Raw genomic sequence first — 13,180 nt, forward strand, 5'->3', positions numbered from 1 at the left:
CGTCGTCGGTTACTGGTGCTGGCGGGTTGCGCGATATGCGCGACTTTTACCCACTCTGTGCTTCTTTTCCTCGCACCGTCGTGGCCTCTCTTTTGTCCTTTGTGCTATACTGACGCGATCCTCTTCATCGTCCTTTACCCATCGCCCGACCCCTACCTGCATCGCCATTGCCCCTCTTCCTCGCGCGCTTCCTTTTTGGCGCGCGTTGAATCCCCCATCACGACGTCTTGACCGACGACGCCATCAACGACGACACCTACGACAACAACGACGACTACGCCTTCAACCCAACAATACTGTCCATTCCTCCATCACGCCTTGACTCGCTACGCCTGATTCTCTACGCCCTTGGTCGCATCTTCCCGCACCTCTCACACCTTGCATCAACCCATCTAGCCCCACTACACATATAACCACTGCCAAGCTGTCGTCGCAATAACAACCTAGCCGTCACCTCCCCTCCCCCCTCCCTCCCTCCCTCCCCCCTCGACGTTGCTCCACAATGGACATGGACATGGACCTTGGGTGGTGCTTGGCCTGCTCAAAGCAGACTGTAAGTGCAAGCGACCCACCTGCCTTCTTCCACAGCTCACAACGCCAGCGCGACCAGAAGCCCTACTGCTCCGAAGCCTGTCGGTTGAAGGACACACAGCCCCCAGAGCCCATTGTCGAGACTCTGCAAATCACCTCGCCTCTTCCACCAAAACTGCTGTCGCTCCCATCCCCACCCAACCTCTCGAGACAGTCTTCGGATCGTCGCAGGTCGAGCGACAAGCACAAGGCAACGCCGGTGCTCACGCCCCTCCTGACGCCGCTCCACGACACTGCGCCCCTCCCAGCCGACGAGCACCCTCGTGCCCGCGATCGTCGTGCCTTCTCCTTCCCAGCGTCGTCCGAGAACAACTCCGACTCTGCGCTCCCATTCACGCGCAAGGCTAGGGCTGTCAACTCGAACTCGCGCAGCCTCGCCCGCTCGGATGCCAGGAAGTCGACCGGTACCAACACCCCCGCCGTCGAGTCTGCCTTCCTGCCCACATCGGACAGCGACAATGACCAGCTTCGCTCGCCTCAGTCGCCTTCCTTCGCTCCCCTGGGCGCGAAGAGGACGACAAAGGCCCGTCGCAACAATCCTCGCAGCCCCCTCGCATCGCCCCTTGGCCTCCACCCTTCGCCCCCGGTTCCCATGTCGCGCCTGACATTTACGGAACTTGACGCTGGAGGACTAAACTCGCACCCATCGTCATCGCCCTCGCAGCTGCCCACGGCGCGCCCCTCGCTCGACGGGCGCCGCACGTCTACTTCGCCTGTCACCCGCCTCGCTTCATCGTCATCGCGCAGCCGCGAAGACATTATCACTTGGGCGCGTGCCGTCGACCACGACGGAACCGTTGGACGCCGGGCCGGCCGCCGAGCTGACCCTCTGGGTCACCTCACCCCTCCGAGCACCGAGCCTCTGGACAGGCCCATGTCGTCGACTCCCACCGCCGGTGCATTCAGCACCCTCGGCAGCATGACCCTCGGCCCTGTCGTCAAGGCCCTCCGCTCGGTTTCGCTCGCCGTCTCGCCTCAACCCGAGGGACACGCGACGACGTCACAGCCGCTAACGCCCCTGCCAGAAACGCCCTCGGCGCTCGGTCTGCAGTCTGTCCCCGCCCCGGCCACCCTCTCCATCGTTGACGTCGTCGTCGCTACTCGCCCGACCGAGGCCGACACGTCATTCTTTGCCAACTGCCCCACCCCGACCCTCTCTACCAACTCGCGGCTCTCGGAGGCACAGGACCCAATGTATGGCACCGACTTTGGCGAGACTCTGGAGACTGCCACCGATGACTTTAGCGTCATTTCGTCACTTGGCCTAGCACCCCTCAGCCCCCGTGCCCAACCGCAATCGCCCCTGTCCCCTCTCCAGGCTCAGCGCCGCAAGTCGTCGATTGCGCTCCGTCCAATCCAGTCCACCGCATCGGCCATTTGGAGCATCTCTAGCTATCTCCGCTCGTTTGCGCCATTCACTGCGCCGTTTTCGCTCGCGGCGACGTCTCAGCCAGTCACAGAGGCCGTTGATTCACCCGTTGTCGAGACCGTTCCGCTCGCTCCACCGGCCGCTACGTCACCGGTGCCGACCGCCGGCAGAGCTGGTTCGCCTGAAACCGTCACGGTCGACCCTGCGCGCGAGCTTGTTCGCAGCGTGCCTATGGACATTGTCGTGCTGCCTGGCAGCAAGGCCCAGCAGGCTACGCGTGAGCGCCAGCGCGAGCGCGAGGCGATTGAGTTCTTGCGCCCTCGGAGCCGCTCTCGCACCCGAGTCCAGGCCTCGAGGTCGCCGTCGGTTGAGCGCGCCGCAGTTTCCAAGCCCGCCGAGCTGCCTCGCGTTACGCAGGAGCTGCCCCGCCTTCACCACGACCGTCCCAAGATCCACGGCCGCCAGCCATCGTATGACGCCGATGCGAGCGAGCCCGAGGAGGAGCGCGGCCGTGGCCGTGGTCGCGGGCGTGCGCGCGCGCCTGTCGAGGCGGTCGTCCCCGACGCCGTGACCGTCGACGTTGCCGTCGCCGTCACGACTACTGCTAGCTCTTCCGAGGAGCGCCGTGGCCGTCGCCGCGACCGCGTCAACGAGTCGCGCGACCGCAGCTGGTCGCCGACGCGCGGGCGTGAGCGCCCCTCGCGCACCCGCGGCGCGGCTGCCGCGCCCGCTGTCCGGGCCTAACCATTTTCATCACCACCACCGCACATGTTCTGGTCATCAAGTTGTAAAGTACACCATCGCACCATCTGTAACATCTCGAACACGCAAACACGCACAAAACTCAAAAACATCATCAGGGGGGAGTTGGGGAGAAGTCATTTCGGCGCACGAGCCGCGCAACACAACAGCACGCACGCATGGATGTCTGGATAGCCAGGCGTTGTTAGCATATCTGGTGTCTAGGGCATAGGATGTACTTTAGAGCACGGCAAGCGAGCACGAGCGAGCACGAGCGAAGCGAGTGCGAGGGGGGTTGGTGGGTGGGGCTGGGCTGGATGACTGACGGTTGGCTGCATCCTTGGCGGCTACAGCGCTGCGTACTCGGTGTCTCCCCAGCCTTGGCACACTTGCGACGCCGTGATGGGATTAGTACGCAGCGGAAGCGATCAGGACGAGTGGGTGAGTGGGCGAGTGGACTCGGCCCGCACCTCGGCCGACAGCGCTAGACTGTGCGGCCTGGCGCGCCTGGCGGGGGTCGGCGCCGCCGATGCCCCCGTAACCAGGCAGCAGTGGGTCGAATCGGCCAAGAAGTGGCACTTCTCACGCAAGGCAAAAGTCGCACCGTCCCACGCGCACAGACCGCTTCGGGCCGGTGATGACATCAGCAGGCGGCGCCGAGGACGCCGAGCGTCGCGGCGTGGCGTGGCGCGGCGCGGCGCGGCGTTTCATTAGCTGCGAGCTGCGTCGGTGTGGAGCGGGCGGTGGGCAGTGGGCGGTGCCTCGGCGTCGTCTCGTCTCGTTCTTCCTATCGCGGAGATTGTGCCGTTTCCGCGCCGCGAAGCAGGACGGAAGGACCAAGGAAGGCAGTGACGTCTCGGCGACTTGCTCCACCCCACGACCCACCACGCCGTCATCGACCACAATAACACTCCGTCCAAACGACAAGCAATGCCCACCAGCCAGGCTCCACACCCCCGTTCCCCGCCCACGCCGACGTCGGCCGACCTCGGCCCCGCCCCCGCCGTTCCGCCCAAGCCCCCGCCCTCCGCACCCCAGCTCCCGCCCAAGCCCGCCGCCGCGCCGTCCGCCCTCACCGCTACCCTCGGCCGCGCCGTGATCGACGAGTTCGTACCCCGCCCCGGGCTGCTCGCGCTGCTGGGTGACCCTGCGTGGGCCAAGGGCAAGGGGGTGAAGCGCAAGGCCCGGAGCGAGGGCGAGGGCGAGGGCGGCGAGGAGGGGGAAGGCGACGAGGACGAGGACGAGGAAGGCGGAGAAGCCGGCGACGAGGAGGGCGCCGTCGTGCACGCCGACCTCACGTCCGCCCGCCGCGTCGCCGTCCCGACCCCGTCCGCGCCGACGACGGTGCTCCGCGCCGCCGCCGCCCTCCTCCCCGCCCCGATCCCAAGCAAGCGCGCCAAGCGGCGTCGCGGCGCGCGCGCCGGCCTGCTCCCCGCCGAGCGCCTCCCGCCCATGCCCCTCCCCCCGCTCCCGCCGATCCTCGACCCCGCGCTCGCCGCCCGCGTCTTCACGCACCCCTCCCACCTGGAGGGCACGCGGGCCGCGCGCGCGCCGTTCGAGGCGCCCGACGACGCGGGGCACTACGAGAAGCTCGAGCACGTCGGCGACGCCGTGCTCGGCATGGTCGTCACCTGCTGGCTGCATGAGATTCGGCCGGGCTTCCCCTGCGGCACGGCGACCAAGCTCAAGTCCCACCTCGTCTCGAACGGCACCCTGTCCCACCTCTCGGGGCTGTACGGCCTCCCGGCGCGCATGCGCGCCGACGCGCGCCTCGCGCCCGTGCTCCGCGCGCAGACGGATGTGAGGGCAGCGCTGTTCGAGGCGTACGTCGCCGCCGTGCTCTTCTCCTATCCTGCCGAGTCGCGCTTCAGCACCGGCCTCGCGGTCGTGAGCGGGTGGCTGAGGGAAATGTACGACCCCCTCTTCGACTTCTTCTACGCGCACATGGCGGCCGAGGCCGCCGCGCACGCTGCGGCGGTTGCGCTGGCGCCTGACGGCGTCGTGCTCGCCGCCGCTGACCCGGCCGAGCTGGACCGCGTCGACGCCTTGGCGGAGGGCATGGCCCTCCTCGTCGGCACGTGGGCGCGCTCGCGGGCCCGGAGCGCCAGCTACGCCGTCGCACGCGCCGAGACGGGCGCGGGCGCGCTCTGGAGCGTCACGTGCCTCGTGGACGGCGTCGAGATGGGCTCGGCGACGCGTGCGGTCAAGAACCGCGCGAGGAACGCCGCGGCGTGGGAGGCGGCCGTGAAGCTCGGCTTGACGGTGGGTCTGAGGGTGGGCGGGCTGACGCCAGGCCGATACCACGTTCTAGGTGGCCGAGCACACAACAAGAAGATGGCCTCGACAATGATGGGCCCGGCCCGACACCGACACACAAGACCGACTCGACAACATGACGATCAATGACCACTCACGCGACTGACATCGCTCACCTCTCACTTCTGACGAGCGCCCACACCCCCCCCCCCCTGTACATAGACCACACCATGACCGCACAACATCGTCCCCACCGCGCTCGCTCCGCTCGCGCGCTCGTAGAACCATACATGACATGCAATTATAACACCCACCCACAACCCCCCCCCCCCTACCCCAGGCGGTTCATCTGCCGCTTCGCCCGCGCCATCTTGCCGCCGACGCGCGTCACCTCGGCATCAATATGCTCGAGCATCTCGTTCTGCTGGTCGATCTCGGTGGCAATCTCCTCGCCCATCCGCCGCTGGCGCTGCAGCAGGCCAGACAGCACGCCGAGCTGCTCGTCCTGGCCCTTCATCTTGGCCTGCTGGAGCTGCACCACGCCGCGGTCGTCGAGCGGGCGCGTCTCAGCCGTCTCCTGCGGCGCTGCCCGCCGGCCAAACACCCTGCCCTGCACCGCGGGCGCAGCACCAGGCCCGGCCGCTTCCGTCGGCGGGGTCGGCACGCGCGCGGGGCGGAAGCCCGCCTCGGCCATACGCCCGACGTTGGCGACCTCGGCCCGCAGCGCAGCGACCATGTCGGCGCGGCGCGCGCGCTCGCCGTCCCCCAGCCCCGTGAGGCCCTGGAGCGCGACGTCGAGCGCCTCGGTGCGCGCCGACGCCTCGCGCAGCGCCTTGCGCGCGTCGCCTGAGGCCGCCCGCCCGCCCGCCCCGTCGCCCATGCGCGCGAGCGCGTCGCGCTTGAGGAGCGCCGCCCGCGCGGTGCGGAGCACGGCACCGACGGCGCCCTCCTCGCTCAGCCACGTCGCGGCGCTGAACGCGTCCGGCGCCTTGCTGCTCTGGGCTGGGACGGCGAGGAAGTCGGCGAACCCGAACGCTTGTCGCCACCGCGCGTCCTTTGTCGTCAGGATCGTGCGCAGGTAGATCTCGAGGTGGACGCGCCGTTGGCGGATCTTCTGGGGGGTGCGGTGTCAGCGCGTGTGACACGGGCTAGCCTCGATACCTACCTCCTCGTCGTTCATGGTCCGCGCGAACCAGTGCTTGGGGGGTAGCGGCGCCGGCGTCTCCTTGCCCGTCGCGCTGCGGAGCTCGGCGTCGAGCGCGACGAAATCGTTATACCGCCGGTTCACCGACCATGTGCGCGTCGGTGTTGACACTGGTGGTGTGAGCGGTCTGCGGCTACGAGCGGGGACGGGGGACGGCGGCGCAGCGAGCGAGAACCCCCGGCGATGGGGCAGCGATGGGGCAGCGAGGGAGCGGTTCGCATCGCCCCATCGCTCGCCGGTAACACCCTTCCCTTGCGCGTTACCCACCCGCCGTCCACCCGGCCCCCGGCGCCTCGCCACCCACCTTGTACTGTGTAGGCAATGTGCCGTGCCGGCTTGTGCACTGTCAGCGCGTCGGTGATGGCGATTTGCTGGATATCGCTGGCCATGTTGGCGGCGGAGCGGGGGGTGGGGGCGTGGGTAGGAGGGAAGAAACGAGTGGGTGTGCTAATATAGTCGGTGTAATGACGTGCAAGTGTGGTGTCGGTCTCGCAGCAGCAGGTTTGACCGAGTTGTTGGCGGGGTGGGTCGAGAATGGCTGATTGATTGCCCGCCGCGCCCCGACGCCTCTGGCGCTATTGTTCAAGTCACGCCGCACAACGATGCGAGGCGCGTGACTGGCCCGAGCTGAAACGGGGTGCTCGTCGGGTCGTGTCGAGGTATGCAGTGAACAGAACGTGTGACTGCAAGTGTGCAGAAAGAGTAGTGCGTAGTGTGTGCAGCGTGCAATGCATGAGGAGCCGAACAGCCGCCCCCGCCCCGCCGCGTCGTTTACCTGGTGGGGTTAGCCCTCGCCGGCCTCGCCCACAAGCCCACAATTGCGTAATGTGCAATGTGCGCATGTGCTGCACGAGGTGCAACTCGCGCGTGGTCGACGCGCGAATCCCACGCGAATCCATCACGTGCCTCGGTCACGATTGCGTCACGGCAACGCGTCAGCCAGAGAGCCGACGGCGATCCCAGCCAGCGACAGACGACTCGTCAACAAAGTCAGCAACCACGCCCACCTGCCATCTCACATTCACCCTCTCACCCCATGTCAGCAGTCAAGCTCTATGTCTACGACCTCAGCAGGGGCATGGCAAAGTCCATGTCCCTCGGGCTGACCGGCAAGCAGATCGACGGCATCTGGTGAGTTCCAGCTATGTGATGCGCTGACCGCGAGGCACACCTCGGTCGTCGTCTTCGGCCGCGAGGTGTTCTACGGGCGCGGCATCATGGAGGCGGCGCCTGGCACGACACATCACGGACAGCCGCTGCAGATTATCGACGTCGGCGAGACGCACATCGACGCCGAAACCTTCCAGGAGTACCTCTTCTCCCTTTCCGAGCTCTACACCGCCTCGGCGTACCACCTCACCGACTTCAACTGCAACAACTTCACCGCCGACGTCGTCGGATTCCTGACCGGCGCCGAGATCCCCTCGTGGATCTCGGGCCTGCCCTCCGAGTTCCTCGCCACGCCGTTCGGCCAGGCCCTCCGGCCAACCATCGACGCAATGTTCCGGCAGTCGAACGAGGCCGAGAAGAGCGCGTTCGGCGGGTCGCCTGCCGCGGCTGCAACCCCCGCGCCTCGCCAGGCCGCACCGGCTGCCGCACCCCAGCCAACACCGCAGGACCTCGCGGCGGCGCTCCTCGGGGCCGTGGCGCAGCAGGCGGCTGGCGGGAGCGGTCCGACCTCGGCACCGCCCAAGCCTGGACCGACAACCGCCGCGCTCACGCTCGTCACTTCGCGCGCCAACTTTACCTCGATCCTCAAGAACAACACGGCCGTCGTGGCAAACTTTACCAACACGGCCGGCTGCCCACCGTGCCGCGCGATCAAGCCCGCGTACGAGACGATTGCCGAGAACAACACGGCCGTGTACGGACACAAGGGCACGCGGTTTGTGGAGGTCGAGCTTGATCGAGGCGACGGACAGTCGCTGGCCGAGCAGTACGGCGTCACCGCCACCCCGACGTTCATCTTCTTCAAGGACGGCAAGCAGGTGGACGTCATGCGCGGTGCCGACAAGCGCGGGCTGGAGAACCGTGTCGAGGCGTTCCTCGATGACTGCTTCCCCCAGCACCCGCACAAGCGCCTGTACCTGGCCGTGACGTCCAAGCTGTCGACCGAGCCGATTCTCGCGACAGCCACGCCGGCCTTCCCCGCGCTCGTGTCCAAGATCGAGAGCTTTGGCGTGGCCGGATCAGACCTCGAGACACTCAAGAAGGCCATTGCGTTCCTCCAGGCTCCTGGGTCGTTGAACGATGCGCAGCTTGGCGAGCTGCTTACGCAGTGGACGAACACGACCAAGACGCTCCTCGCCAAGCTCAAGCCAGAGCAGACGTTCCCCCTCATCGACCTGTGGCGTATCGCACTGCTCAACACGCGCGTTGCCGCCATTCTCACCGTGAGGTTATCGCCCACCGCGCCAGGCGCCGAGCCCATCAACGCGATTCTGGCGCTCGTCGCCTCGCAGCTCAAGGAGCGCGGTGGGAGCACGCCACGGCCGCTGGTCCTCACCGCCCTGCGGCTGAGCACCAACCTCCTTGGCCCACTGCCGCTCGCCAACCTCGTACTCGCGTCAGGTGGCACGACGCTGCAGTCCGGCCTGCTCACGCTGCTCGTCGACTCGCTCCTCCACCCCGAGGTGAGCGTGCGCAAGGCTGCCGCCGACGTCGCCGTCAACGCAGCGGCGTGGCGTCACCGCCTGGCCAAGGAGCGAGCCGCGGCCGAGGGTGTCTCGGGCGAGGATGACGACGGGATCGAGGCCGAGTGGGAGGTCGAGGGAGTGAGCGCGCTGCTCGAGGCAATCGGGCGGGAAGAGGACGCCGATGTTGGTGAGTTTGGGCAGACGTATCATGAGCGTTGCTGACCCCCCAGGCCACCGCCTCCTCGTCGCAACAGCCCTCCTCCTCTACCTCGCTCCGTCGTTTGTTGACTCGCTCCAGCCTCTCCTCGAGGTCCTTGGTGCCAAGGAGACGGTCGAGGCGGCCGGCAAGCGGTGGGGCAAGAAGGACGTGCGGAAGCTGGCCGACGAGGTGGCCACCAAGCTGTGCTAGGCGCGTTTGCGAGCGCAGCGAGCGAGCGACCATCGCAGGTCACCGCGAAGGTCACCGCGATTATGCCCCCCAGTATGATCTCCAACGACCAACTGCCACAGCGCCTCTTCCCCCCTCACGATCTGTAACATAGAGTGGAGCTGTAGACTGAGATTCTATTCCTATCCCGACTATGCGGATTCGGATGACTGACGCCAAACTGGCTGACAACTTACAGCGTAGGTACTGTATGATCTAACACAGCAGCGGCGCAACTGGTACAGCTATCACGCTCGATCTAAGGCAGACGGTCCCGCTGACCTGACGAGCGAACAATCGGCAGCGGCCAGCGCCGCCCGACAGACCGACCGACTTCGCAAGGGGGTGTTGACCGAGCTGCTCTCGGGACGCAACCCGCTTCTTCGCCCTCGGACCATACCCCAGGTCTCTCTCCTCGACGCCCGCAACGGTGCCGATATGAGAAACACAGGGCACGCGGTCGCAGGCGACGGCCAACTGCTAGGTGACCGCTGGCAATTCGTGGTGCTACCCCCTCGGGGGATGCCACAGGCCGCGGTGTCTCGGTCGCACCTCAAACAGCTCGGGACGCTCCACCACGGTGCCACGGAAATCCCGCTTGGGGCAGCAGCGGGCACTTTGCTGGGCTGTGGCTGTATCTTACAAGCCCAGTTCTTCCAGACGACTGACTATACGAAGAATGCCGCGACGTCATGGTGCAGCGCTAGCAGAGGCACAGTGCCGTACAAGCGGCCGTGGTGGGAATCGAGCGCAGCAGTGCGGGGCGTGTGGGGCACGCTGGCCGACGGGTTGCTCACCTGGCCGGCGGAAGGGCCGCACCCAGCGGAAAGCCTGGTTCCAGCTGAGCTTCTGATTCCAGCAGAGGGCTGGAGGGGCAGCGTGGGGCCTGTCCGGGCGGAGTGGTGCTGGTGGTGCTCGTCGATCTGACGGGCCCCCCTACCCGGTGGGCAAGCCGTCGCGACCATGTGCATGCGAAAGAAGCCGTGGAAGCAAGGCTTAAAGCAAGCGCCGAAGCCCACCCGGCCCAGAAACGCTACATGCCGCACCCGTCGTCAAGGCCACCAGGGCGATAAGCCACGACCCCAAAGCTAGTCCGGAGCGCTATACCCCCAAAGCTAGATCGCCTAATTAACTGGCGCGGGCGGGCGTCGTCAGCCTCGCGACGGGGAGGGGCGATAACGAGTGGTCCGGCTCAGTGTGGCAGGTGGCGTCGAAGGCCGGAGCTGAGCCTGACCCCCCGGGCCGCGCCGCTTCTTTCGAGCGACGAAACGTTCGTGTCTCAGATGCGCTGGGAGAAGACGGAGAGAAGGCGCAGAACAAGCTTCACGCACGCCAGCCCTGCCGGTTCCGGCAGCGTGCCTGCGACCAACCTCCGACACGTAGTGCCACCAGTAGGTTACGGCACGGGTGTTTTGGTCGTCGCAACGTCGCGACGTGGGCCAGTCTGGCCCCACAGCCTGTCAGATGACGAGTAAAGTCGCCGCGGCGACGAGGAGGTCGTCGTTTGGCACGGCCGGCCACCGAGGCCAAGGCGAGGCCTCGTCCAACTCTGTTTCGCTGCTTTCCCAAGTGATCGTCGGCGACTCCCGTCCGACGGGCAGTTGGCAACCGACAGACGAGAGTTTGCAGACAGAGTTGGCACAGTTCACAGTGCCATGCACCGCGCCGTCGATCCGTTGGGCCACTGCAGATCCATCAGGCAGCGACCACACCTCGCCAGCGACCACGCCTCACCACCTCGCCGCGCCTCTCGTAACACGCCAACCAACCGAGGCACTGTCTCAGATTTCGGTTTGCCATGCTTTTTCTTCGACCGGGTGTACGGCAGCCACACTGACCTGGCCGCACGGCCGGCGTGCGTGTCTGCCTGCACAAGGTTCTCTAGTCAGGCCCCGCGGCCGGGCCTGTGCGTCACTATGCTATTCCAGATGTGTGCTTCGTGATGGCTGCTCGTGGTGGCTGTTTGTTTCGGCCCCTCGGTAGGCCTTGCTTGCCTGAAACGCCTCGTCTCTGGGTCTTGTTTCGGGAGGCACACGGTCGTAGGTTTCGGGAATGGGTGAGTCGACGGGCGGGGGGGTGAGGGGGCAGGCGAGGGGTGAGTCGAGGGCGGGCGAGTCGAGGAGAGCACCTCGCGACGAGCTGCCCGTCTACCACAACCCACTCAGCCGACGTCACACGTTTGTCACTGGAACCTGGCTCTGCAATATTAATTACCTCGCGCTAGCCCGTCCTCACAACCACGCCCCAAAATGACGCTGCCACTCGCCCCATCGCCACACACACCCCGGCGCACGCCCTCGCCGTCGTGGAGCCCGTCGTGGAGCCCGTCATCGTGGGACGCCTCGTCGACGGCGTCGCCGACGCCGTCCCCCTCGCCAGAGGTGTGGACGCCGCGCGAGAGCCCGAGCTGGGCGTCCGCTCCCCTCCCCGCGCCCGTGCCCGTCGCGCCCGTCGGCGCAGGCCCGTGGCCCTGCTTCTGGGTCGGCACGTTCCGCTCGCCCCCGCCCTCGCCCAAGCCGCCTGCGCCGCCGCGCACGCCGCGCACGACAATCTCGCACACGTACCATCCTGAGATTGTCGACGCCATCGTCGGCCTCGCGCCGCTCCCCTCCCTCCGCGTGCTGGCCGCCACGAACAAGGCGCTCCGCGCCAAGATCGCGCCCCGCCTCCGCCGCCACATCGTGCTCTCGGCCACGTCGATGATCTCCGGCCTGAGCCTGGCGGCGGCGGACGGAGGGAAACTGCCGGGCATCCCCTCGACGCTGCCCACGTCGACGTCCCCGCCGGCCGCGGCGACGGCCGCCGCGCTCGACGACGCCCGTGTAGTCTCGTTCGCGTCGCCAGTGTGCCCAGAGTTCCTGCGCAAGTTCACAGACCAGGTCCGCAACGTCGACACGGTGCGCATCCTCCCGCGCGCGCTCACGGCCAACCTCACGTGGTTCTCGCCCCGCAACGAGTGCACCTTTGTCGTGTTTACCTCGGTCGACGAGCTGCTGTCCCTGTACATCCGCTTTCCGCAGCTGCCGTCGTCGACCCGCCGGCTGGTGCTCAACCTCGGGTGCTGCGACGCGCGCGACACGGTCATCGACGCGATCAGCGTCGCCGTCATGTCGTACGTCACGCACGTCGTCGACGAGATCGTCGTGCTCTTCACCCGTCGCGAGGGGTGTCCCGGCTCGGCCCTCGAGAGAGAAGGGTCGCCCCACTCGCTCGTCGACCTCATCATCAACGGCCTCACCTTCACGCTCGACCACGTGCGGTACACTTTCGTCGATGTCGACGACATAGGCATCGCGAGCAGCGGCAACCTCGAGTCGGACGCGTTCAAGGCCGGAACAACGGCCCGCGTCACAGAGGTTCTCGGTGACCTCCGCTCCCAGGCCCAGTGGTGCAGCTGGGGCGACCCCGAGGAGTCGAAGCGCGCCCAGTGGTCCGACGACGAGCTCGGGTCCATGGCCCGCGGCATGCGCTTCCTCTCGGCGCGTGAGTACAAAAGTCAGGTCGGTCAATACCGCTACGACCTGGAGACGAGGGTGTAGGTGTGGGGCCTGTAGTTGTCAGTAGATAGTTGTACAGTGTTGTTGTATCGCGTCGAGCAAGTGGGCCTCAGCACGACCCTCGCGGTCGGCCTCTTCGGCATCTCCGGCAATGATTTCCAACGCCCAAAGTCGTTCGGAGTGCGAGTGCATGGTCTCAATTAATTCTCAAGAGACAAAGTGGGCTATCTGGGACGTACGTGTCGGTGCAGCTCCAAGATCCGGAACAGTGCTCTGAGCAAGGGAGCGTGCACGCGTGCGTGCGTGCGAGTGGGAGGCTGGGGGAGTGGCGAGTGACGAGCCCAAACAAGCTCACACTCGCCACCCAGTGTTTGACCTGGCCGGTGCCCGCGTACTCCCCGAGACATGGCTCGTAACACGTCGTAACCCGCCGCCCAGTGTCACATGCTCCCCGCGCTC

General features: G+C 66.8%; 5 protein-coding genes across 5 annotated transcripts; 4 read left to right on the forward strand and 1 right to left on the reverse strand.

Annotated features, from left to right (window-relative positions):
• Positions 1-502: 502 nt before the first annotated feature.
• On the forward strand, positions 503-2,704 carry Q8F55_007645 (uncharacterized protein; the record flags this gene model as incomplete). The annotated part of the gene is made up of 2 exons (XM_069356066.1): positions 503-553; positions 602-2,704. 2 exons carry the CDS (start codon positions 503-505, stop codon positions 2,702-2,704), a joined length of 2,154 nt encoding a protein of 717 aa, XP_069205907.1.
• A 927-nt stretch (positions 2,705-3,631) lies between these two features.
• Positions 3,632-5,012, forward strand: Q8F55_007646 (uncharacterized protein; the record flags this gene model as incomplete). Its single annotated transcript, XM_069356067.1, has 2 exons — positions 3,632-4,963; positions 4,995-5,012. The coding sequence occupies 2 exons, from the start codon at positions 3,632-3,634 to the stop codon at positions 5,010-5,012; spliced, it is 1,350 nt and encodes a 449-aa protein (XP_069205908.1).
• Positions 5,013-5,288: 276 nt separating this feature from the next.
• Positions 5,289-6,550, reverse strand: Q8F55_007647 (uncharacterized protein; the record flags this gene model as incomplete). The annotated part of the gene is made up of 3 exons (XM_069356068.1): positions 5,289-6,071; positions 6,123-6,271; positions 6,466-6,550. The coding sequence occupies 3 exons, from the start codon at positions 6,548-6,550 to the stop codon at positions 5,289-5,291; spliced, it is 1,017 nt and encodes a 338-aa protein (XP_069205909.1).
• A 647-nt stretch (positions 6,551-7,197) lies between these two features.
• Q8F55_007648 (uncharacterized protein) lies at positions 7,198-9,206 on the forward strand (the record flags this gene model as incomplete). The annotated part of the gene is made up of 3 exons (XM_069356069.1): positions 7,198-7,292; positions 7,327-8,984; positions 9,028-9,206. The coding sequence occupies 3 exons, from the start codon at positions 7,198-7,200 to the stop codon at positions 9,204-9,206; spliced, it is 1,932 nt and encodes a 643-aa protein (XP_069205910.1).
• Positions 9,207-11,473: 2,267 nt separating this feature from the next.
• On the forward strand, positions 11,474-12,763 carry Q8F55_007649 (uncharacterized protein; the record flags this gene model as incomplete). The annotated part of the gene is made up of 1 exon (XM_069356070.1): positions 11,474-12,763. The coding sequence occupies one exon, from the start codon at positions 11,474-11,476 to the stop codon at positions 12,761-12,763; it is 1,290 nt and encodes a 429-aa protein (XP_069205911.1).
• Between the last annotated feature and the right edge of the window lie 417 nt (positions 12,764-13,180).

Source organism: Vanrija albida (genome assembly GCF_041260175.1).
Source record: "Vanrija albida strain AlHP1 chromosome Unknown contig_6, whole genome shotgun sequence".
NCBI classification, from domain to species: Eukaryota; Fungi; Basidiomycota; class Tremellomycetes; order Trichosporonales; family Trichosporonaceae; genus Vanrija; species Vanrija albida.